At 43.9% G+C, this 24,885-nt stretch overlaps 2 protein-coding genes across 2 annotated transcripts; one reads left to right on the top strand and one right to left on the bottom strand.

The window, feature by feature from the left end:
* Positions 1-949: 949 nt before the first annotated feature.
* On the top strand, positions 950-17,066 carry wasf3b (WASP family member 3b). Its single transcript, XM_085762938.1, has 9 exons — positions 950-1,032; positions 8,205-8,361; positions 10,855-10,989; positions 11,856-12,009; positions 13,267-13,384; positions 14,219-14,400; positions 14,714-14,989; positions 15,603-15,916; positions 16,903-17,066. Exons 2-9 carry the CDS (start codon positions 8,229-8,231, stop codon positions 17,058-17,060), a joined length of 1,470 nt encoding a protein of 489 aa, XP_085619064.1. The 5' UTR covers positions 950-1,032; positions 8,205-8,228; the 3' UTR covers positions 17,061-17,066.
* A 3,774-nt stretch (positions 17,067-20,840) lies between these two features.
* On the bottom strand, positions 20,841-24,885 carry gpr12 (G protein-coupled receptor 12). The gene is made up of 2 exons (XM_085763454.1): positions 24,758-24,885; positions 20,841-23,411 (listed from the first exon to the last, which is right to left on the bottom strand). Exon 2 carries the CDS (start codon positions 23,397-23,399, stop codon positions 22,371-22,373), a length of 1,029 nt encoding a protein of 342 aa, XP_085619580.1. The 5' UTR covers positions 23,400-23,411; positions 24,758-24,885; the 3' UTR covers positions 20,841-22,370.

The following is a 24,885-nucleotide window of genomic DNA, read 5'->3' as shown; positions in this document are numbered from 1 at the left end:
GACATTTACATTTCTCTTAATATCACAACCATAAGATGAAAATGTATTGTTTGACAATCCCTCGATCAAATTCACACAATGTCAGACTGGGGGGAAAAAGGGCATACATATACTGTAAGTGTGCTTACATTGCATTTTTTGACCAAACTTCCCCAGGTTTACACATACATGTGTGCCTTGGCACTCATGTCTCAATCAATTATAAATGTAAAACTGACAGCTGTATAACATTTGCAGGCTTTGCCTCCCCACTTGTCCAGGAATAGAACAGCATTTTCAATAATGAAACTCCCTTTCCCTTTCTAATGGACTAAACCTTGTCTAGAGTCCAGAGATTATTCTCTCCTCCCTTTCCCTTTGCTTTGATGACAGTTTTCGCCCTCAGACTGCTTTTGTCTGTCTTCTAACACACCTGGGAAACTAAAGCACAGATCTATGTATAGCAGATCCTCCCATTGAACCTCTTCCTGCAGGATGCTGGCCCAGCTATTTCAGTCTGTTATACAATACTATCCCAGCTCATGCTCAGCATCACTGCCTTAAACATGTTACAACCCCACTAAAAAAAAAAAAAAACCTCTCTAGCTCTCAGCTCGCTCATATTAGTACTTATTTAAATAGGTCTTCGTCTCTACAAATTCCCCACAGGCCTCAAAATTAAACCCCTTATAATTTTGACAGGGTATGGGACCTAGTTGCATAAAAAAAAAAAAAAAATCCTCTAAGCTCTTCAGCAACGCCCAATCGTAGCCCTGCCCCCTCCGTATGCAACAGCGCTCTGAAGCACAGGACTCTCCCTGTCACTCATTTACTCCGAGGAACGCGATTGGTTGAATCGAACGTCCATCACGTGTTAAATCCCCAGCGTCGAGCTGTGATTGGCTGACGTGGCCCGGTGGGCGTATCCCCCGTCCTCAAAGGATTTTTCCCCGGAGTGGCCAGACGGGCTGGGGGACACAGGATGGCAGAGCTAATAGGAGTACCTAACGGGACATGCGGACGGGCTGATTTCTTCTAATATTTCAAGTGCTGGTGAGGGCCTACTCTACTCATACTTTTTTTACAACGACTATAACAACACCTTTTATCGTTACTGTGAAATGTGTGTGCTTATTTACCTTGCTTATAATCTCCATTGGTCCAAACTAAGAAGTCGACCACTGGACATTAAGCTAGCTAACCAAGTGGTCAGTCGGAGCGGACCCCCCCAGTTGAGGATAATAAACGGACAGTCAATATTTCCCCGTTCTGCTGGGTGACTTTAAAGCTTATTTATTCATTTATTTATTTTTTTAAAGCATGATATTGGTGATGTTGGTGCCTGTGTAGCCTACCGGCGCGTTAATCAGCTGTTGGACACTGGGTTGGTCAAATTTAAGATTAAAAACTGGCAGAAAAATCCACGGGAAACCGAGGTAGATGAACAGATGTGGGTCAATCCATCAGTAACGGGAAGCGACGGTGCGGAACAGTGATTGATCGCGGTTGCCATTAGTTCACGCCTGTGTGTATTTGTGTGTATGTGTGTGTTTCTGTAAATGTGCGTCTATCATCATCTGTGGGGATGGGAGTAAGGGTGTGTGTGTGTGGATAAATGGGGGTTTTAAGGCATCAAACATCAAAAGTACCGTAGTACATGCCATGGTATGAATTAATAAATAAATGTTGGCATCCATTTGATAACATTAAAACAGTAAATCTGAATTAAGTCTTTAATATTGAAGTCAGGCAAATTAGTTATAGATGATGATGATCCTATATAATGACAGCTTAGCCTATATTGAAAGCTAATATATACCTCAGTATGTGGCTGCAGCTATTCACTATGAATTAATACACCCACAATAACATTTTAGACTAATTGATCAGCACTGATTTATCTAAACTATTAAAGAACATATAAAGTTTAAAATGCTTTTAGGTAAAATCTTATTTAGTGAGGGAAAACAACCACAACAACTTTGGAATAGTCCTTTTATACCAAAAGAAGAAAATAATTCACATTTATGCTTCAATCTACAAATGATGTTTTGAATATTTGATTGATTACCTATACTTACAGCATTTTGAATCAATTAATTGACAAACTACTTGATGAATCAGCAGTTAATCCTGTTGTAGCACCGTTATGACATTATGGGGATTATGACAAGTTTAGGTCATGTCTGCATTAAAAAGTCAGGTATTTGAATCAAATTAACCCTGCAGATTTACTAGACAGATATTAGGGCGAAGACACTATCTGCTTTTAGATAGGTATAGCCTATATTGTATATCACAGAATGATATATCAATAAAAAAGCACATATTAAGCATTTACACTGATATTCACAGTTTCAGTTTGCTCTGTATCATTTATTTGAACAAAATAGGTGTATTATGATAATATTGCATCACATAATCTGTTATTTTCTCATTTAACTGTTACATTATCAAACATCTTTAGTAGATATTATCATTGTGGTCAAACTCAAACTCTCTGACCTACCCTTTAGTATCCACTTTTACCCAGAATGCATCACAACGACGAGCACTCACCATTGATGCCCCTGAGTAATTCTGGAGCAAGTCGACGTTCCTGGACAGGCAGGCAGGCAGGCGCAATGTCACAACAGAAATTTTTTTACATCATATTGAGGGCAGCGTGACCTGACGTAATCCACGCTGCATTATTCATAACATCAGGACAAGCAGCACAACACAAGAAGCTGTACTAGTCGGCTCATAAATTGATAATGACGACTCCCCTCTCTCGGATCTTAATGGAGTTCTCACATCTGTAGTAAAAAAAAAAAAAAAGGGGGGCCTTTTCTATCTCTCTATATGTCTGGGAGGAGGAGATGTGGAGCCACAAGTCACAGGAGGGGAAGTGAGTTTTACTCTGAGTGCAGCAGCCTGACAGTCGCCCCTCTGAGGATCAAAGACATTTTTTCCGTTGCGGCCGATGGGACTGCTGTTAAAACGCTGCTAATGGGACATTTGAGCAGCTACCTGGTGTGTTTGTGTGTGTGTTTGTGCATGTTTATATGCTCGAGTGCCTCCGACCGTGTTGCATGTTGGGTTGTAATTATTTATCCAGGGCACATGAGGATATAAAAAATAAAAAAAACAGAGCGAGAAACTATACGTATGAAAGCATAATGAGGTTTTTCTGGTCTCTGGTTGAGTTGAGATGTTCGGTCTTTACTCTCCCTGTGTGAGTGGTGGTGGATGAGGGAGGAGCAGCTTTCATTGCAGGAGTACAGGGGGCCTTAAAGAAGGTCGAAGAGGAGGAGGAGGAGGAGGAGGAGGATGCATGGAAGAGCCAGTGCTGTTGCCGTGTGAACGGAGCTCTATTGTCCCGGGAACCTTTCAGTGGCTTCCCCCGAGGTCCCTGTTTGTACCCTTCCCCCCACCCAACCCAACACACTCTCTCTCCCTCATACTACACACACACACACACACACACACACACTTTGTCCACCTCTTAATGTTACTCCAAACCCCGTTCTCGCTCTCTCCCACACTGTCTCTTTTCTGTCAAACACTCTTATCCTACTTGGTGTCTCTCTCATGCACCCTCCTCTTCCTCCTCTTCCTCCTCCTCTACTTTCTCCTCATTTCTCACAAGCAGACAAGGCCCCCCGTCCTCCCTCATCCTCCTCCCTCCCTCCTCCCCCCTCTTCCCCTCTGCTCGCCCCCAGCCGCTCATTATTTCGCCTCATTGATGTGATTGTCATGCCAGAGCCAGACAGTAAAAAAAAAGCAAAAACATGCAATCTTCTCATTTGCATCTCCTCCTTCCGATGCAACAAGAAGCACCATGTTTCCAAAATGTTTATCCACGCTGCCTAAACCCGACCAGCTGCTCTGCTTTGCACCGAACCAAACCGAACCAAACTGGACCTTTAAGTGGCTGCATTCAGTCAGTGTCCTTTGTGGCAGCACAAGATGGTGTAATTTTACCCTTTTGTTTTCTCTCATTGGCGTGAGGCTGTTAGGGTTTGCAGGATGGGGGGGTAGAGGGGAGTAGGGGGTTGGGGGGTGGGGGGGGGGGGGTTTGGCTATAGCTCAGAAAACAGGACTAGATGAGGACTCTCTCTCACTCTGCTGGTGGGAACAGAAGGACAGCTGTAATGACACGATCTGTGGTTACAGTAGTTTCCTGCTGAGACGCTGCTACTTTTCTTTGTTGTATTGGAGATAAAACATCACATGTGATTAAGTCTTCAGTGTTTACAAAGAATGACTGATGAATATACACTGTATAGTCGTTAGACCGCCTTTAGCTTTGATTACGGCACGCATTTGCTGTGGCATGGCTTCCATAAACTTCTGCAATGTCACAACATTTATTTCCGTCCAGAGTTGCATTAATTTTTTCAAAGATTCTCAATGGGGTGAAGGTCTGGACTCTGTGGTCACATTGGACCACATTTCTTCCTTGAAGATGATGGTTCCCCATTATCCTTCTAGTTTCTAATAATGCGTTGGACATTTCTTAACCCAATTTTAGTCTCAGCAATCTCCTTGGATGTTTTGCTTGAATAGAATAGAATAGAATAGAATAGAATAGAATAGAATAGAATAGAATAGAATTAATAAAGTATATTCTGTTCTATTCTATTCTATGCTATGCTATTCTATTCTATTCTATGCCAATAATTTTACTCTTCTGAAACAGATTAACATCTTTTCCACAACCGTAGGATGTGTCTTCCAACATGGTTGTTTAAGAAATGAGACTGCATCAGTTAGGGTTTAATAAGTTGTTGCCAGCTGAAACATAATCATCCATGCAGTAATTATCCAATGTGAGGCTCTTACCTATTAGTTTAGTCAAATCCAAGTGGTGACTTATTTTTTAGACAGGCAGTGTATAAGACTAAGTTGAAGGAAGGCCCATATTTTGTAGTTGTGTGATGATCCCAAAGCCTGTTTCCGAAAGCTTTCTGCAAAGCCAAAGCAATACGAGTTGTATTTCTAGTACCTGTCAGCTATTATTAGCCTCCTGTAAGCCTGCCAGAGCCCCTGTGTCTTTGCATCCTGCTTTTTTCTACTTTTTTTCCCTCTTCTTCTCTGGCGTGGCTGCACAGGAAAAAGCTCTGGAATTGTAATTAAGAGTAAAATCGTTTGATTGGCGAGTCTGACAATCGCATCATGTGAGAGTTTTGTATTGGAAAGTGTGTATGGGTGCGTGCACGTTTCCATCTGGCTTTCAGTTTTGTTTTTTTTTGTCCTCTCGGTCTCGGGTTTGCTTCTTGAGTCGCCGCCGCTGTATTGTTCTGGCCAAGTGTTTGGACAGGAAAGAAGAGACGTGTGACACGGGGAAGGACCAGGAAACAGGAGCCAGACCGAGTCGGCAAAAACAGGAAGCAGGAAGAAGAGCCGATAAGATGGCCGCTCCGATGAACCCTGAGATCCTCTCCCGCTTTGAGGTTCAGAGCGTCTGATGAAAGTCAATCTGGGTTTAATTTTAGACCGTGAAGTTCAGAGTTCGTGTGTTTATGGATGAGAGAAAAGTCTGTAAACTCTGGATTCTCTGGAGATGAAGTGATGAAGCAGGTTCAGGATCTCTCAGGTCCTTTGTTCTTGTTTTTTCTTTTTTATCTAAATTCCCGTGTTTTTTGGTGCTGGACATATCCACGAATCTCTGTTTGTGTCGGGAGTCCAGCTGGGCCAATGACAAGCCGGCCTGGGATTAGCTGGCACGCTGTATCTTCCCATCTCTAATGCTTTAATCTCTCCGCTGGTCGCCACAAGTCTTCTGGCTTTGGGACACTTTCGGTCATCGTTGTCAGTTTTTCTGTCTACATGTCTGCCACAGTGAATACACAAAGGATGGTCAGACAATGAAACCCAGTACAACAACAACAACCTTCTAAAATTATACTCTAATATTAAGTTTATAGAGAGGACATGACCTGACAGACGGGACAGTAGATTTATTACAGTCTTATTGCATTTTATTCTAACTGTGACTTCTTGTTTAAAGGGATAGTAGCATTTTTTTAAAGTGGGGTTGTATGATCTACAAATAGCCCCTAAGTACTTTAATTGCAGTAGCAGACTCTCTACACTCCTCATGTTAGCAACGCCAGCCCATAGCCCTGCCCGGAGATTTACAACATGCATTGTTGTGAATGGACCCAAAGAAACGGCCTATTTTCGTGGCCTAAAAGAGGTTTTACCTGAAAAAAAAATACACAGTTCCATTGTTCGCTATTATATAATTTTTTCCAACTCCTCAAAGTGCAGGAAAAACACAGTTTTTATTTGGACTTAACCAACTGCTGATCGGCGGGCGCTAACCCTGGGCCGGAGGGATACGTGAGTTGGTTAGGTCCAAATAAAAACTGCGTTTTTCCTGCACTTTGAAGGGCTGAAAAAAATTATATTATAGCGAACAATGGAACTGTGTATTTTTTTTTCACATAAAACCTCTTTTAGGCCTCGAAAATAGGCCGTTTCTTTGGGTCCATTCACAACAATGTAAATCTCTGGGCAGGGCTATGGGCTGGTGTTGCTAACGGGAGGAGTGCAGAGAGTCTTCTACTGCAATTAAAGTACTTAGGGGCTATTTGTAGATCATACAACCCCACTTTAAAAAAATGCTACTATCCCTTTAACGTCTCTGAACTCAGTTTGACCTGAAAAAATATCAATTATTAATTCTCAATCCGTGCCTTGGGATTGGTTTTGTAGCTACTTTTCAAACACAGTTCTCTGCTTGTGTACAATGTTTATTATAAACTAGCGGTCGGTGATTCAGTTTCCATGTTCAAATCTCTGTAAATGTGACTATGGTGACTAAACAAACAACTTGCATTGTTTATTCCAGTCAGCCAGAAGAACAGTCATACTTGTAGAAAATTTGATTATATAACTGAATATTATGCCCTGAAGTCCCAGAGAAGAAGCACTGAAACTAGAGCTGAAACTTTTTAGTCAGGTAATGATTCACTAAGAATATTAATTTAGATCATCGATCCAATCGATTAAATATCTAGTCTACAGTTCCAGCTTTCCAAATGTATATTTACTATAGTTTTCTTCTCTTGAATTTTGGTCATTTTAGACTGTTGGGGTGGCAAATTGATGTAAATATGGCAAATTCAGCTCTTGAAGTTTTGCACATGAAACAATGAATCACTTAACTTAGAAAAAAATAATTTATCATGTCAACTGGAGCTTTAAAGCAGAAGTAAGCAATCCGGTCGTTTTGGCTAATGCTGCGTTCCAGGCAGGCTTTTGAAACCGTAAATTACAGCTTCAAGTCACGACTTACGACTTTGTAGCGTTCCAGGCAACCCACTCGTGTTTTTCCGACCTGTTTTACCTGTGAAAGTCACTATAACGGCCACTCGTAACTTCTGACCCGTAAACTCGTACCAGATCGAACTGGTACGACTTCAGGTCGGAAAACCACGAGTTACGGGTTGCCTTGAACGCACCATAACGTCTTGTCAGCCGATGGAGTTAGCAGCCCCCGCCCTCGTCATGGATCTATTGGTCTTCGTCCCTACGTCATTCCCTGCACACACAGCCCTTCATGCCGTTCTCTCTCCTCATTGGATAAAAATTGTAGGATACAAGAAAAGTTTTCTCTTCGGCTCAGAGCAGAGCAGAGTGACTGACAGACCCGTGTTTCGGTCCAAACACTCTAAGTGATTGCTGTCGGAAGATATAACTATTTAAGACTTATATTAACACAAAAATATCGCTTACTTCTGCTTTAATATGTAATATATTGCCACAACCTATGCTATATACTGTATAGATGTGTTTTAGTTGTTCTGTCTCCCTTTCTGTTTTACTTCTTTTTATATCTGTTTTAATTCTTTCTCTTGTCTGTTTTTAAATAATGTTTGCTTTTTATGTTCTTATTTTGCTAATATGTAAAGCACCTTGAGTTGTCTTGTTGCGGAAATGTGCTATACAAATAAACTTGCCAAACTTAGCCTAGTTAAGTTAAGTTTATTGTTGTCGTTGCATAAAACATAAAACAAAATTTAAAGTGCAAAGTGTCACTGTCAAATAAAGAATTATTAAATAATATTATTTATATACTATTCCTCAACTCCACAGCTGGTTCAGTGTCTTGCTCATGGACACAGATGTTTGTCAGCACCTGTTTTCTCCTTCACAGACAGTCTCTATAAGAAGGGCCAGGCTGGATGTCTAAAACAGTGTGCGCTTGTTTCCCGTCTCTCTCCCCCCTGCAGTGTGTGTCGGTGTGAAGCGTCGCCATGCCGCTGGTGAAGAGGAACATCGAGCCGCGCCACCTCTGCCGAGGGGAGCTGCCCGACGGCATCGGCAGCGAGCTGGAGTGTGTTATGAACAACACGCTCTCTGCCATCATCCGTCAGCTCAGCAGCCTGAGTAAGAGTCCACACACACACACACACACACACAGACACACACACACACACACACACACACACACACACACACACACACTGACGCAGGCTTGAGGATGATGCGAAAACAGCAAATAGAGGATTTAAAAACAGGAAACTTCAACCGCCTCGGGCCACATAACCCCGCTAAGTCTGATGATTGTCTACATTGTGTGTAGCCTCTTTGTAGCAGGACAAGATCACATGCCTTCATCATTAATCCTGAAGCTGTGATTGATTTGGCCGTTGTCATGGTTACGGCCGGGGCCTAGGGGGGTTACAGCGGCCTCGCGCTGGAGCACAGAGGGTTGAAATGTAATCCTTTTAGATGGCTCTGCAGAAATGAACTTATCTGGACAGCTGTGCGCACGTGACAGCGCAGATACACTCCCTGTGTGTTAATGCGCGTTTGTTCAGCGTCTGTGTGTTTTTTGCATACGACTCGTGTGTTTTTATAATGCATGCTATGTTCCCCCGTTAACATATTTGACATCCATCCTCCCAGCCAATGCCCCTTGTTTCATAATAACCCATCAACACTGCGCTATGTGTCGTCATGTGACAGTTACCCCTCAACCGTTTATCCTCAGTTGCACTCGTCTCTCACACTAACTATTGTCTGTGCACCCTGACAGGATAAATTCACCAGGCGTTTATGTCGTTAACCCTTTTACTTTGTGGCCCCGGCTTCATTCAATCGCTGTCAAGTCTCTTATTGTGTCAAGTTCCTGCGTTGGGAGTGGGCCTTTCAACAGCAGCTGTGTGGGTTAAATATAAATACTCTCCACAGGCCCGGCGGGGCGGATCCACAGACATATACACTGTGCATGTCTGTGTGCACATGTATGTATGTTTGCAGGCGAGCCATATGAATCCCTCAAGAGGGGGTCAGAGGTGACGGGGCTCAGCGCGCCGGATCTGTGATTCTTCCTTCCTCTAAATATTTTTCCTGCTGCCCATCCTGTCAGCGGGAGGGACAGAAATAGTCCTCAATGTGTGTTTGTGTGTCTGTTAACCATACAATACCACTTTTGTACACACACCTTTACTTAAACAATGTTATAAGACACTTGCTATAGCGATCAACCTGAGTTTTCAGTATGGCCCACTTCCTTCTGCTCTTATTTAGTGAGGGTTAAAGATTTGTAGCCGTTTCACACTCACAACTTTTACTGTGTGACTTCCTCCTTCTCCCTTCACTAAACCTTGTTCCAGAGCAGGATCTTCTCTGCTTTTTAGGGTCAACAATACAAGTGTGTGTGGAGATCAGAACTAAACAACAAAATGTTTTCCATCCAGTCAAATTTCAAAAGCGGCCGAGGGCCATCCTGAAGAGGAGGCTGCCAACAATCAATAGTGATTGCTTTCCATTTGACTTTCCAGCAGGAGCCTCATCATGGTTGATTTGAAATCTAAACAAGCAATGTTGGTTTTGCGTTCATTTAAAACTTTCCCAACTAAGATTAGATTGACAGTTACTGCATTTTGTCACATTAAATTTTTTCCCTTTTTTGTTATACTTTTCTGCCTTATCTCAATTTGTTGTGGTTATTTTTTAAAGAAACTGGCTTTGCACTTTATTATATATATATTTAAAAAATCTAATTCCTTTTTGATTTGCCCTTAAATATATTTACTATCTGCGGGCAATTTACATCAAGAAACCCCAACAAAATATTTAAAGGTATAAGGTTAATAGGGTTAGGGTTACACTTTCCCAACTTCCCTATACATATAATGAAATTTAATGAAAATACATCTGATACAGAATATAATTCCTCTACATCAGACTCAAAATAATGACAACATACAAAAAAATAAACACAAATATACCATTAAAAACTTAAACAACCCATACATAATATCACTTAAATACATATAACAGAATAATCCAGAAATAATCTCCCACATTACTACATGCTGATGTTTAAATTTCACCCGGCAGCAACAGTGTTTATGTTGAGGGTCAGTTCACTTCATCTCTCAGGCTTTTCAGCCAGTATGTAGCCTATGTCGACATATGGAGGACAGCATGTGTTAATGAATATGAACATAGTTAAGTTTTCTCCTCTCTTCTTTTAAACTGGAGTTGAGCAGTGCAGCATTTACCAATGTTCAACTTTTCTCACTCAACAGCTTGAAATGAATAATAGACTCCAGAGCCCAGTTTAGTTTAATGGCACATCAACACCAGCTGTTGAGGTAGAGGACAGTCTGGTCTGGGGTCCGTTAATAAATTGCTTATGAGCAATGTTACTATATAGAGAGAGACGCCATTTCCTGCACAGACTGCAAAGACTCTCGTTTCACATTGTGTCACATTACCGGCGTATTATTGATTGATTGTCTTCGGTCTCTGTGGGGATTTACTTGGCCCCAGATAATGATTACAAGTCTCCTTCTTTCTCTCAGGTTTCCTGTCTCTTTCTGGGTTTTTTTTTTATTTTTTCCTGTGTCCTTCTTTTGTCTTCTTCAGGTAAACATGCCGAGGACATATTTGGTGAGTTGTTCAACGAGGCCAACACCTTCTACCTGCGTGCCAACTCCCTCCAGGACCGCATTGACCGGCTGGCCGTCAAGGTCACACAGCTGGACTCCACCGTGGAGGAAGGTGGGTCCGAGGTTAGAGGTCACAGGGCAGAGGTGCAGCTCAGTGTTTTCGTATGAAGTTCTGCAGCTGCACATCTGTCAGCCGTAGCATGAGGCCAGACTAGGGGTGGGCGATATGGCGATAGTAGATTGATGATATAGTATTGTTTTTTTTAGACGATGGATTGTCAGTGAAGTGCAGAGATCGTAGGATCGTCAGGGAAAAAAGGTTCAATCGAAAAACAAATCAGGTTACAAATATCTTCCCATAATTTAGTTGAGAAAGGGCAAGACCAAAATAAATGAAAAACATCTTCAGGGTGTCCTACACAGAACGAGCAGTTTAAATCTATATCTTTTTTAAATCGTTGTAAAAAAACTTTAGATGGGTAAATTCTGTGAATTATTTTAAAAGATACTTATTTTACCTTATTATTAACTATATATCTAGCAGATAAATTCCAGATTTTTTTTCCAATTAAGGTTATTAACAAAGTTATTCCAATAAGCTATTACATATGGAGTTGATACGACTTCTTTCTGAAATAAAGAGCGTATATTATGGTTACTATTGCGTGTCGAGGAGAAACAAATTTGGCCTATATCTAATTTGGTTGGATCAAAGGGCAAGAGTGTTGGGTTTTGTACTAATGTACTTCTAAATAACATAATTGCTCCAGAAGGGAAGGTGCAGCTAAGTTCTGCAGCTGCACATCTGTCAGCCGTAGCATGAGGCCAGACGCTGCTCTGCTGTGTCACTCGGTTATTTTTTATACCCGTGTTACTTTTGCCATTGTTTTTTTTTTTTCTCTCTCTCTTTTATTTCTTCCTTTTTCCTTCGGACAACTCATTCATTTGTTTTCTCTTCCTGTTTTTGTGCTCTCACAGTTTCCCTGCAAGACATCAACATGAGGAAAGCCTTCAAGAGCTCCACCATCCAGGACCAGCAGGTGGTGTCCAAGAGCAGCGTGCCCAACCCGGTCAAGGAAATGTACAACGTGAGCGACAAGCCTCCGCCACTCAACATCCTCTCATCATACAGGTTGGTGTTGTTGTTGGTGCCTACACACACACACTCAGCAAACACTCGGACCACCAGATTGTGCTCCTGCTGCATAATAACTGTCACTGCTTTGAAGTTTATGGTTTGATGAGTCATTTGCAGACATTTCTCCCCCACACCTGCCACTTTAAGTTTTTAAAGGCTCAAATGTTGATCAGTAATGTGGAGGCCAAAACAAACATTTCATAACATCCATAGACACCAAACGGACAGATCTATTAAATAGATAAAATTACAAATTAAAACAATGTGTTACGTGTACAATTTTAGTCTTTAAAACTCTTATAAAGAAATGAATCAATTCCTAGAAAAACATGCCTAAGGGCTCTTAAATAATGTTTATAAAAATTTAAGATATTTGTTCTAGTCTGCCATGTTTAGAATAAATTAAATAGTTTCCTGAGCCTGTGCATATTCTCATTTGTCCAGGTCATAGTATCTCAAAGGAATTTTAAATCGAAAGCAACTGGACTTGGTTATTTGTCTAGGAAGACAAATAACTAAATAGTTTCATATTAACCATTTTGGTTAATCCAGAATATATGGCACACTTCTCTTCACGCATCACGATTTATCGATCATCCTAATATTTTAAGCCTCTCTACACCTTTCAGAAATATTCATTCGATTCATCCATTTTCTAATATTTATCTCCATGTCACATCTGTTTCGTCATAAAGATTTTTTTTATATTGTGGTTTACTCCAGAAAATATGATGCAATAATGAACATTTCTGAGCTAGATTGTCTCTCTTGGTTTTCTGTCATACTTTGCTTTACTATGTTGGCTGGCGTGACGGTAACACGGGAGTTAAATTAAAGTCTGTGTGGCAGTGAAAGGTCTTAAAACGTCTTAAATTGAACCCGGTGAACCGTGCAGAAACTCTGTTTAAAAGTTCTTGACTTTGACTGGTTTCTGACCTACATTCACGGTGAAGCAGCACATTCTCCGTTTCTCTCTGGTAGCTGCTGTCATGCAGTGCGCTTTCCAGTACTTTAGGTGCATTACATATTTAGCATGGCTGACTCCAGTGGGAGTCCAACTCTTAACCCCGACAACATAGCACACTTTTCTCTTCTCTTTCTTTAGACTTTCTATCCTTCTCCCGCTCCACTTTAATCTTGTCATTTTCGGTCCTGCTGTCTGTGATGAGAGAACAGACCCACTCATGATTTCAGCCGTGCTCTTCCATCAGCCTCCTCCACTGTTTCAATTCTGGTGTCTTGTCCCTTTAGGGATGACCACAAGGAAGCACTTAAGTTCTACACCGATCCCTCGTACTTCTTTGACCTGTGGAAGGAAAAGATGCTGCAGGACACAGAGGACAAGAGGAAAGAGAAGAGGAAACAGAAGGTACAGAGATCTCAGGTGTCATCGTACGGTTTACAGTAATATATCAGGATTTCTGTTTGCTGTGGTTTGATTTTTAGATTGTACTTTCCTGCCAGTCGATTACCAGAGTCTGTTATTGATTACATACATGAAATGTGACAACATGACGTCACCAGACTATAAAACATACAGTAATTAATTTTCATTTATCCTCAGTCAGAGTATCCCATAATAACAAGTGACCACAATCAATCCTACATATTGTTGTTTCTGGTTTGACCAGTGTTGGGCAACTTACTTTTAAAAAAGTAATTACTTATAGTTAGAGTTAGTAACTGAATTACTACATTATAAAAGTAACTAATTACCAGGAAAAGTAACTATTATTTTTTTTAATAAAATGCTCAATTATGTCAAATTCCTTGGAAGTCGATGGACTGAAAAAATGTGTATATAACGTACACTTTAATGGGTGTTATTATTTTGTGACGGGACTTCACAAGTCAAATAACGGCGCGTTTTATTGTCAGTAACGGCGTTATAACAGGGGGAACAGTAACTTTTTTGATTACTCGTTATTGAAAAAAGTAGGGCTGTTAGTAACGCCCTTATTTTTTAGATGAGAAGCCAACGCACACTGTAGTTTTTTAGAGGTGCTGGCGATGGAATATACTAGAAACGCTGCACACTCAACTCCAAGTGCAAGAAATGTATGTGACGTTAAATCGTCAATTAAATTTCTTGCACTTGGAGTTGAGTGTGCAGCGTTTCTCTTTCCTTCCTAGTTAACGTCGTTATTCCCATCCCTGGGTTTGACCTTGGTTTATAAATATGCATGTTTTCTCTTTCTTCCAGGAGCAGCGGCGTGGTGTGGATGGGACGTTACAGCGGGAGGTGAAGAAGGTCCGCAAGGCGAGGAACCGTCGACAGGAGTGGAACATGATGGCTCTGGACAAGGAGCTGAGACCGGACCATCGACACACCATCCACCGCGACAGAGGGGCTTCGTCTGAGGGCTCGATGTCTCCAGAGAACAGGTAGGTGTTAAAGTAAAAGAATATTATATCAAAATGTAAAAAAGCAAAAAGAAAAGAATAGATTGTGATATGAGATTTTTATTCTGTGGGTAATGGGGGCGGGACTAGATAAGCTTTTGCTTCTCCCGCTTTCCCTTTCGGCCATGTGTATTGTATTATTTGAACTAAGATGAAGTGTGATGATGATGATTTAAATTGACATGCCCGAAATAAACAAATTGATTGATTGATTGATTGATTGAGGTGAACACACACACATTGTAAATCTGGAGTGTTACTTGATGTTTCCTCACCTCCCATCGTCTCTCACCAGGGGTCATGGTCCTGATCAGCACCACTACCCCAACGCCATGAACCACGCCGGCCACGCCCACACCTACTCCGGCCCACCGCCGAGCGTCCTGGCTGCCCAGATGGCTGCGGGTCACCCGGCCCGTGGAGGAGGTGACCATGACAACCGGGGCAGGACGATGATGGCCTATCAGGGCGGGACGCTGGGCCGCGTTCACCACCACCAGGTCCCGCTGCCGCCTCCGCCCTCTGAGGCCATGAACGGTGGCTCTATGTCGCTGCCACCAGTGGATTATGGGTAAAAACACACAAACCAAAGCCTTCACACATATGCTATAACAATATCTAATGGTGTTAAAGGGATAGTTCAACATTTTGGCAATTTGTATAAAAAATAATAGGTTCGTCACCTTTAATTGTCGGTGCAAGCTGTTTTTAGCGGAAGCGGTTTTGCATGAATTTGCCTCTAAAACAACTCTGTCTCGTAATGTTCTGTTATTATCTCATAGTGTGGTGAATGTGCAGGTCACAACTTGTCCATGAGAGCGTTTTGGAGTTGTCGGATTGTGTATTTGATGAGTTTGATGAGGGAAACCAAGAAATCCCATTAGCCTCCTCTGAGCAGCTCACGGCTCTGCTTTGCCGTTCTAAAAATAGCTTGCACCGACAATTAAAGGTAACGAACCTACTGCTATGACTATATAGGCATAATAGGGGTTATGGCAATGGGCCAATTTGCCAAAATGTTGAACTATCCCTTTAACACACTGGTAGTTGAACTTTGAGATAATGCTGCCACCTAGTGGGTCGGTGTCTGACGCCGTCATCTCAAACCCTGATGACTGAACCTGTAACATCACATATAAACTACTTACTCACTACTTATTCTCTGTCCTCTGTCTTTCTTGCAGTATGGACGGCTATGCCAACACCGCTCCCCCTCCCCCTCCTCCAGCCCCTCTCATCCCCTCTGCCCAGACCGCTTTTGCCTCACCTCCTGGAGGTCCGATGTCTCCCGGTCCAATGGTTGGCGCCGGCGGCTACGCTCCGCCTCCGCCACCTGTGTCCGGGGCCCAGGCAGCTCCACCTCCTCCTGGTCCTCCACCCCCTCCCCTTCCAGCTGGTGCCTCTCACTTCACAGCCCACAAGATGTCCTCCTCCGCTCCCGTTGAGACCACAGTGGTCAATGATGCCCGCAGTGATCTGCTGGCTGCTATACGTATGGGTAAGAGATGTATATGTGTGTGTATGTTTGTGCTTAGGTGGCATTTTAAGTCAGTTTCATTTATATAGCACCAATTCATAACAAGAGTTATCTTAAAGCACTTTACAAAGATCTAGACTTTCATAATACAGTAGTATCTTCTTTTGAACAGAACACATTTGTATTTAAACACCATGAAATGCAATAATGCTATTGCACAGTACAAACTTTTCATGTTTTTGTTTTACAGCATTGTATCAAAGACGATTCACCAAATTACAGAAAAATATTCCTCAGGAAATTCAGATCTCAACAAAATCATCTCAATTACATAATGACAAACTTCTGAGCACATATTGTATTAAAAAGTGAAAAATAATATTTTACTTTGAAAAGTTTGATTTTCAGATTATTCATTATATATGCTCTTAAATTTGAAAACATGATTAAAAAATGCTATAATAAATGTTTCTGATTTTACACCACATCTAATAGGAAACACCTTGAGGACACTGATCAGGCAGCTTGATCAAATGTTTAGTTTTTATAAGTGAAAAAAAAACAACATTTTAGTTATTTTTGGGGATTAGGCATTGTATAATCTCTCACACACAGAAGTGGATCAGACGGATTTACTACTAGACCAGTTAAAAACCCTTCTCTAAGCCACTTTTCTGAAAGAAAATACTAAGGTGAAAACATCTGAATAGTCATTTACAGTTTTCCATTGCACTGCTAAATGTTTTATGTGCATAACTCTGGTTAAAGTCAACTGAGGGAATATCTCTGAGAGGGTTTTGCATTATAAATGAAACAGACTCGACAACACCCGTTTATTTTAACACTACAGTGGAGCTGCTTCTACAAGTGACTCTAAAGGTGTGAATGTGAGTGTGTGAGGTTGCTGGCTCCACACCCCCTCACCCTATAAGTATAAGCAGTATTTTTTCTACACCTTCTCTTGTGAGTGTTCAAATCACAGATTTTCCCGTCATATTTCCCTGCAGGCATCCAGCTGAAGAAGGTGCAGGAGCAGCAGGAGCAGCAGGCCAAGAGGGAGCCGGTCGGAAACGACGTGGCCACCATCCTGTCACGACGCATCGCCGTGGAGTACTCCGACTCCGAGGACGACTCGGAGCTGGAGGAGAACGACTGGTCGGATTAACTAAACACGTGGAGGGGGGGAGAAAAAAAGAAAGAAAAATGGGATAACCACTGAGGATGCACACACAATAAGAGGACACACAATCAGCCAATCTCACACTCACTTGAAGGAATGCCCACTGTACCACCGTCACGGGTGATCACACACTTTTTGTTGCTGAAAACACACACACATACACACACAGACACACACATACACTACCACACCTACACACGATCACATGCTGTAGGTTGATATATAAGCTGAATGGTCCAAAACTGGAAATCTGGGGGTGTATTCAAGATGCATAAACACTGTAAAGAGACGAGTAATATACTGTAACGCTGACCACTCTGTGAAACATTAACATTCAGTCTGACTGTTTATATGTCAAAGCGTTGTGAATACACCCCAGTGGATGTTTCTCTACCTGTAATAACACTATAGACGCCGTGTGAGGGTGCTTATGTCATGTATAGTCAGAGCTTCAAAGTTATATAGACGGATTAGAAACTTTCCTCTTGAGCTAACCAATGTACTTGTCTTTTTTTAATGTTTTTACTCAAACACTTGCGTATGCCATAGATCATGAGGCAAGTTTTTAACATGTAGACGACAAATAACTGGAAGTGATGAAGTGACGCATGAGCTCAGCGGCGGTCGGCGACGATGATGATGCGTTAGATCCAGACCGCTGCTGGGGAGGAGCGTTTGAGATGGAAAAAAAAACAAAAAAAGAAGAAAAAAAAAGTCTTACTGATCATAAATATGATAATTGATTGAGCCATCTGCGTCTGCAATCGCTCACTGCTGTGAGGGAGGGGACGGGTGAGGATGTGGGAGGAGGGAGGGGAGGGAGAGGGAGAGGGGGGGCGGTCATGTATATGCTAGTGTGAGCTCTGTAACTTTTGACCCAGAGAAAAATAAAACTGAATGAATGAAGGATGGTGGCCTGGTCCTGCCACGTCTCTTTACTGTTATCCTGTCGGCCGCTGCGAGACGACACATACCTGGCTCTAAGACTTCAGTTTCCATGGTGACAGTACAGCTAAGAAGGGAGTTGCCAGGGAAACGGAAGAGTGCGAGGAAAAGAAAAAAAAAAAAAGGAGGGGAGGGGGGGCACCAAGCCAGGGCGAGGATGAACAAATTAGTCAAGGCAGGAGTTTTATGCACAGCACATGTTTGTTTTTAATACAAAATTAACAAGATCTCTCAATTGAGTGAACTAACCAAAGCAATAAAAAGTACAACTAACACCTTGGAAAAATAGACACCACGTTCACACAAATGTTTTTTTTTTTCTTTGTTTGTTTTTTACAATATCTCAGTTAAGTTAGTGCATGTTGATTATCGTTAATACGTTTCATTTTGCAGATACTTAATTTGTTGTGCCATTTTCATCCAAAAAATAAAGTGCATTTCACATTGAAAACTACGCATACGTCTACACAAGATGCTGTTTACTGCAGTGTCCCCACCACCACCCACCCCCACCCCCAACCCCCATCTCCAACCCCCCATCTCACCAAAACACACACACATTCACAGGCCCTTGAGTGTTTTGATATTTAGCTCTAGATTAGTAACCACCCGGAAAACGCCTCCACGCTCCAACAACCGTTATTGGCTACACATTTTCTCAAAAAAAAAGGAAAAAAAACACCCCAGTTTGCTTTGTACATCTCTGTGCACTGTGGAAACCATTCAGTAGATAAACAGGTGTGTGTATACAGAGAAGTATTACATCCAACATCACAGTCTTTTAACTATTCTTGGATACAAAGCCCTTGGTCACACCTGCTCAACCATGAAAATCTCAACAATATCGTCGGCTGCACGAGAGGGAAAACATTCACCAAATCAGAGAAAGTCTTCTATCTGTCGTGTTTCTTCTCTGTGTAGCCAAATCGGCTCCATCGTCCGTCGACCAGCCTTTACAAAACTGGTGCATATTGAAGCGAGGAAAGTGAAACCGTGACAGGACAAATTCTACATTAAAAGCTGATGTGGAGAAGTGTCAGTCAAGAAAAAAAAAAAATGGTGCGACCCAACTCATCCTCTATACGTAGTTTGACTGGCTTTGGTAGCACCATGCACGGTGGTATAAAGTCCCCTCCTCTTATGCATGCCTTATTTACAGAAACGAACGAGTCAAGAGGAAAAGGGGGGTAATCGGTTAAACAATTTCATTATTACTACATTCAGAAAAAGGCTTTACAGCGCCGTTATTATCATACAACATCAGAATCTGAAAGAATTCAGGCCAGACTAAAGTGGAAAAAAATAGAACTTCTCAATGAATATAACAAAATAGACTTTTCTCCAAAGGTAAAGGAATAAGAGTTTGTGATGGTTTGTGATGTGCCAGCCTGACCTGTTGGTGCTAATCGAATATCTACAGGGTTCAGTCTGACACTGTGCACAAGTTCACACACACACATACACACACACAAACACACACACACACACACACACAGGCTACGTTCCAATGCTCATGCTTTTCTTTAGCTTTCCTTGCTCACAGCCCCCGCCTTGTATTATTTCATTCTGAACTGAGACGGGAAGCAGCAAGGAAGGAAGGAATGAAGAAGCATTATCTTTTGAGATTGGAAGTGGCCGTTTTTAGCTCGTAGAATCATTCAGAGGTCACTTAACGGACGCCTGCCTCGACAAAGACTAGATTGATTTAAAGTAGAGTGGTGGGATATTGTTGATATAAAGGAGACAGAAAACACGCAGCAGGACTAGGATTCCCAGTTCAGTTCAGAGTCCCTTTTTCACTTTGGCTTGAAGTGCTGAAGCATCCGCATCCTCCTAGTCCTGCCTGCCTTCGAAAAAAGCTCGACACACACGTTAGCGAGGCCACTTCTCTCAGAACTGACAGGAAGACTGGCAGCATCATCCTCTGAGGTCAGGGGGGGTCAGCGGGAGTTTGTGTTTCTCAGACCCACTCGCCCCCCTTTTTTTTTTACGCCCTCGAGGCAACACAAGACACAAGGAGACAGATTATGGTCTGCTGAGCTGCTGGAACACAAACAAACACACATACATACACACACACTGGACACACACATGCACACACCCAGAGGCCATGCAACTCATACCGTATGCACAAAAAATAAAAAAATAAAAACACAGTCCCAGATCACACACTTTTTGACACTTGAGGTTACGACACTCAGGACAGTTCAAATGCTCACAAAAGGCAGAGGCAACAACGACAGACATAACAGAAATAAAAATAAAAAACGTCATCCCAGTGTGACCAATGATCAAAGCTTGATTTTTTTTTTTTTTTAGGGTCAGAAAAAAGCATTGTGGAAGAATGAGGCAGTGGCGTCACCGAGTCAAATGAGTCGTTTGATCCTGTCCACTTTTTTTTTTCCAGCCCAGGAGTGATCATCCCATCACTGAAGCATCACTTGAACCTGTCGACTACGACACATCCCCACCTGAGTGGCCATTACGGTGCTTTACACTGCGGGAAGAAGAAGTCATGGTGGGACGTCGTGGATGTTATTGCTGTCTGAGTATTGCTTCACATCTAATAACATAACTACCATCTATTGGCTAGTTATTGCTGACATGATGTTGCGTGGATGAGGAAATCAGCAGGTTCGTTTAGAGACCAAAAAGATAAGGGGTAACTCACTCAGAGCAGCTGGTGGAGGGGCTGTGATATGATTTCCGACTAAATTACGGTAAAACTGACCTCAGAGCAGATCTCTGAATGCAATGTATCTGCTCTGTGCATCAAAATATCCCAAAAATTCTGCATTTACCACACAAAAAAACAAAATAAAACAATGGTGCAACTCCTGTGACCATCCAGTGCTGATTGTAGGTCAGGTGGAGCACACATTGTACATAAACAAAATTATTAGGGTCATGATGACATCAGGGTACCATGACACATTGCCTCCAGTGGCCTGTGTGCCTACCACACTGAACTCAACAGGGAGGATCTGTGCTTGTTGCATGCAAATTACACTGAAGTAGCATGCAGACCAGATATTATGTGGTTTTGGGTTTAGGAGCCAAATAATATCTAATAAATAGAATTACATTCAGATTTTGCAGAGAGAAATCCCCCTGTATACTTTTGTCTATATGTTTGTAGAGATTTCATCATAAACATGTTAATTAAATCTGCTATGGGGTAAATTCAGGGGCAATAGACTTCATATTCCTGTTACCATCTTTACAAAAAACGAGCTTAAGCTCTATCACTAATATCTCAAATGAACACCATTAAAGAAAAAGCTATTTCATCTCCAAAGGTGGGAGAGGAGGGATATACGGTGGTTACATAATCCGATAGGCCTATACTTGGTTTGATGCTTCCATACCAATAAAAGATGGAGGAGAGGAAGAGGAAGAGGGGGGGGGGGGTTAATGGTTGAGGGTCTCCTGGGGCTTTGTCTTGAGCCTCCCAGACGCGAGCACAAATAAAAAAAAAACACCATTCGCGCGCAATCTAGAGAGAAAACAAGTCAGAAAAGGGGTGAAGCGAGAACAAGAAGAAGAAGCAGGAGAAGTAGCGGGTTGATTTCTTTCCCGGCGCCTGTGGAGGACGCAGGGCGCGGATCACAGAGCGCCGGCTCTATTTTTAGCTCTCCACGGCTGTTTAGCTTTCGACGCACGTTCAGAGTGCAGCAGCAGAGCGCCGGGATGCTGCTCCAGCTCCAGACGGGCTTCACTGTGGAAATGCCTGCGTATTCAACCGCGGCCACGCTCCCCTCCCCTCCCCTCCTCTCTCCCCTCCCACCCAGCTCCTTTCCTTTCCTCTTCTCGCTGCACAGACCGCTTTGTTAATCTGCCGCGCGCTTTTACGCACGCACAGACCGCGAACACCCCTCCCTCTTGTATGTGAACAAAAACAAGCACGTGTCAACCAAAGGTCTGGTGCTGCTGTTAACTATATGCACATCCTATATGTACAGCTGCTGCTGCTGCTGCTGCCAGGAACATGTGATGCACTCAGCGCTCTCTGCAGAAACGAGGAAGGGCGTGGCACGGGTTGAACAGGAGGGGGCGGGATGCTGCCGCCCCCCTCGCACTGGTGGCTGCTTTTACTGGGGAAGACAGTGAGATACTTTGCCCTATGGTGATTGAAACAAAGAAAAAAAAAACAACAAAAAAAACACGCCATCCTTCCCGATGGGCTGTGGGAAACCAACCAAACTGCCTCTGCCAGTGACAACTCCAGCCAGAGCGCTCTGCCGCCTCCTCTGACCTCCAACTGCTGCTGCTCTCTGTGACACCGGACAGAGCCAGTGAGGAGCAGAGCTGACCCAGGGCGCCTCTCTCTTCCCACCTGGGTCTGCCTGGTCAGACGTCGCTAGGGGTCCTTGCACGCTGGGCCACCGTGGCAGGCACACAGCCGCAGCACACCAGCCACAGCGCCTTCTGGATCTCCTGGTTCCTGAAGGCGTAGATGACCGGGTTGATGACGGAGTTGTAGGTGGCAGGCACCAGCGTGGCGTAGGTGTAGAGCGGGGGGTAGGTGTAGTCAGCAATGAGGGAGTAGACAGTGAACGGCATCCAGCAGGCGGCAAAGGTGCCCAGGATGATGGCCAGCGTCGACACGCCCTTCCGCGTGGTGACGTAGTGGGGCGTGGCGGCCAGGAAGTGGTGCTGGAGGGCGATCTGATGAGCGTGACGCATCACGATCTTGCAGATCTGGACGTAGAGTTGCAGCATGAGGCCGAAGAGCAGCAGGAAGGAGACGGACAGCACGGCGATGTTGTTCTTGGTCAGCGGCCGCACCACGCTGCACGTCGCCTCTTCCGCCAGGCAGTTGACCCCCGTGACCGGCAGCAGGCCCAGACACAGGGAGAGCCCCCACAGCAGCACCAGCATGGTGTAGGTGAAGGCCGCCGTCCGCTCCGAGTTGTAGGTGAGGGCGTAGTAGAGCGACAGGTAGCGGTCGATGGTGATGGCCAGCAGGCTGAAGACGGAGGCGGAGAAGGAGGCCACCACCAGGCCCACGGTCAGCAGCTGGGCCGAGTCGGAGCGGAGCAGGTAGGCACAGGTGAAGTGCAGCACCAGGCCCAGGCCGGCCAGCAGGTCGGCCAGCGCCAGGCTGCCGATCAGCAGGAACATGGGGGCTCGCAGCGCCGGGTTCTGCCAGATCACCAGCACCACCAGAGCGTTCTCGCAGGCGATCAGAGTCCCGGACGAGCACAGCACGATGTCCCAGGGGTTGACCAGCAGGGGCAGCTGGCTGGGCGGCAGCGCGTCCTCTGGCGGAAACGTCCCCAGGCCGGTGCTGTTGTCCATCGGTCCCCCGCTTCCGCTGGCCCACGCCGTGGGGTCGGTGGACAGCCAGCTGGGGGTGACCGGTGACGCTTCACTCATTGTGCCCCCCGTCTGAAAAATTGAGACAAACACACACGTGACGTCTGTGCAAATTCTCATTTGTCCAGGTCAAAGGCAACTGAATCAAGTCAACTGGACTTAGTTTTTGTCTCTGAAGACGTTTCGCCCCTCGTCCAAGTGGCTTTGTCAGTTCATCGGGCTAACCAGTAGTCTACATGAACTGATGAAGCCACTTGTGTAGCCAATGTGAATCTGGCCATCTGCGTTGTGTTTCTTCGGTACTGACTGCCCCAGGTGGGGTTCGAACCCTCGTCTCCTGCACGGCAGGCGACGATGCAAACCGTTTTGCCAAGAGCTCACTGAGCGCTTGGCAGTCAGGCTTGCATGTCCTTTATGGGTGAGTGAGTGCACCTCCGTTACACTTGGATAAGGGGGCGAAATGTATTCAAAGACAAAAACTAAGACCAGTTGACAAAAACACACTGACACACCTTACTGATATCTGATCTGCCTTGTCTACACACTGCACATACACACACCACACCATAAATACATTTTTTTTTTTATTTAAAGTGTGTGTACATACAATTCAGATAAAAACTGTGGGGGCAGTTGTCCCCCTGCTACCACCTCTGTGAAGGCCTCTGCTTTTTAGACACCTGACCTGTGTTACTCATAAAGCCAGGGATATAGCCTCAGTGTGTGTGTGAAGGTAAATGCACATTATGTAGGAGCACACTGTGTGATTAAAGACCTTGAACTACACAAAAACGAGTCTATTTTTAAATAATAAATCTCCACAGCAAAAACGTGAAGCCATAGTCTGAGATTAAGTTGTTGCAGACAGTTAGAGTAATGAATTTTCCTCTAGGCTTTGAACGCAGCGATTGTTAATGCTATTATAACAGGGCCCTTGCATGTGCATATAGGTTAGACCGCACGTGAGAAGCTATTTATTAATGTATGGACGAGGAGGACGGAAAAACCAATGCAGGCTTTGCTCTGCAGCAGCTTTTCAGGCCACATTTCCAAACAGTGGGGATCTATAACCCTCCACCTCCACCGGCATCGGCGGTGATCCACGCAGCTGTCAGGAGAGCAGGTGCCGCTCTCCACGGCACGAGATACCGCACCCGTCATGGAAATAAAGTCCCTCGCGCTAACGCCATTTATGTGCATGCACCTGCAGCTCACAGCGGTGGCCAGATGGAGCTGCTTCACCCTGTGCACCTTAACATGAGAGAGGGGGGGAAAAACACAGTGGCAGCTCCACGTCAGCGAAAGGATGCTGGAGGAGGAGGAGGAGGAGGAGGAGGAGGAGGATGGGGGGAAAAAACACACAGGGTGCATTTCTCCATGTAGCCTAAAGGATGCTCAACAAGCAGCAGCCAGCCTACCTTGACTCCGTGAGGTGAGACTCCCCGTCTAGATGGAAGAACGACTGTCCTGTATCTCCATGTTAGTGATGAGGACGGTGCGGCGCCGAGGGACAGAGACGCAGCCCGGGAATGAGGAGGAGGTCGAG

Source organism: Trachurus japonicus, chromosome 20 (genome assembly GCF_045865225.1).
Source record: "Trachurus japonicus isolate A0001 chromosome 20, Traja_1.0".
NCBI lineage: Eukaryota > Metazoa > Chordata > Actinopteri > Carangiformes > Carangidae > Trachurus > Trachurus japonicus.
Note: the sequence above shows the minus strand (reverse complement) of the source record. Positions and strands in the feature narration are given on the sequence as shown.

Coding starts and splice junctions, on each gene's coding strand:
- gpr12 (XM_085763454.1), bottom strand. CDS start 23,399: ATGAGTGAAGCGTCACCGGTCACCCCCAGCTGGCTGTCCACCGACCCC.
- wasf3b (XM_085762938.1), top strand. CDS start 8,229: ATGCCGCTGGTGAAGAGGAACATCGAGCCGCGCCACCTCTGCCGAGGG. Junction 8,362..10,854: donor CCGTCAGCTCAGCAGCCTGA/GTAAGAGTCCAC, acceptor TGTCTTCTTCAG/GTAAACATGCCGAGGACATA. Junction 10,990..11,855: donor GGACTCCACCGTGGAGGAAG/GTGGGTCCGAGG, acceptor GTGCTCTCACAG/TTTCCCTGCAAGACATCAAC.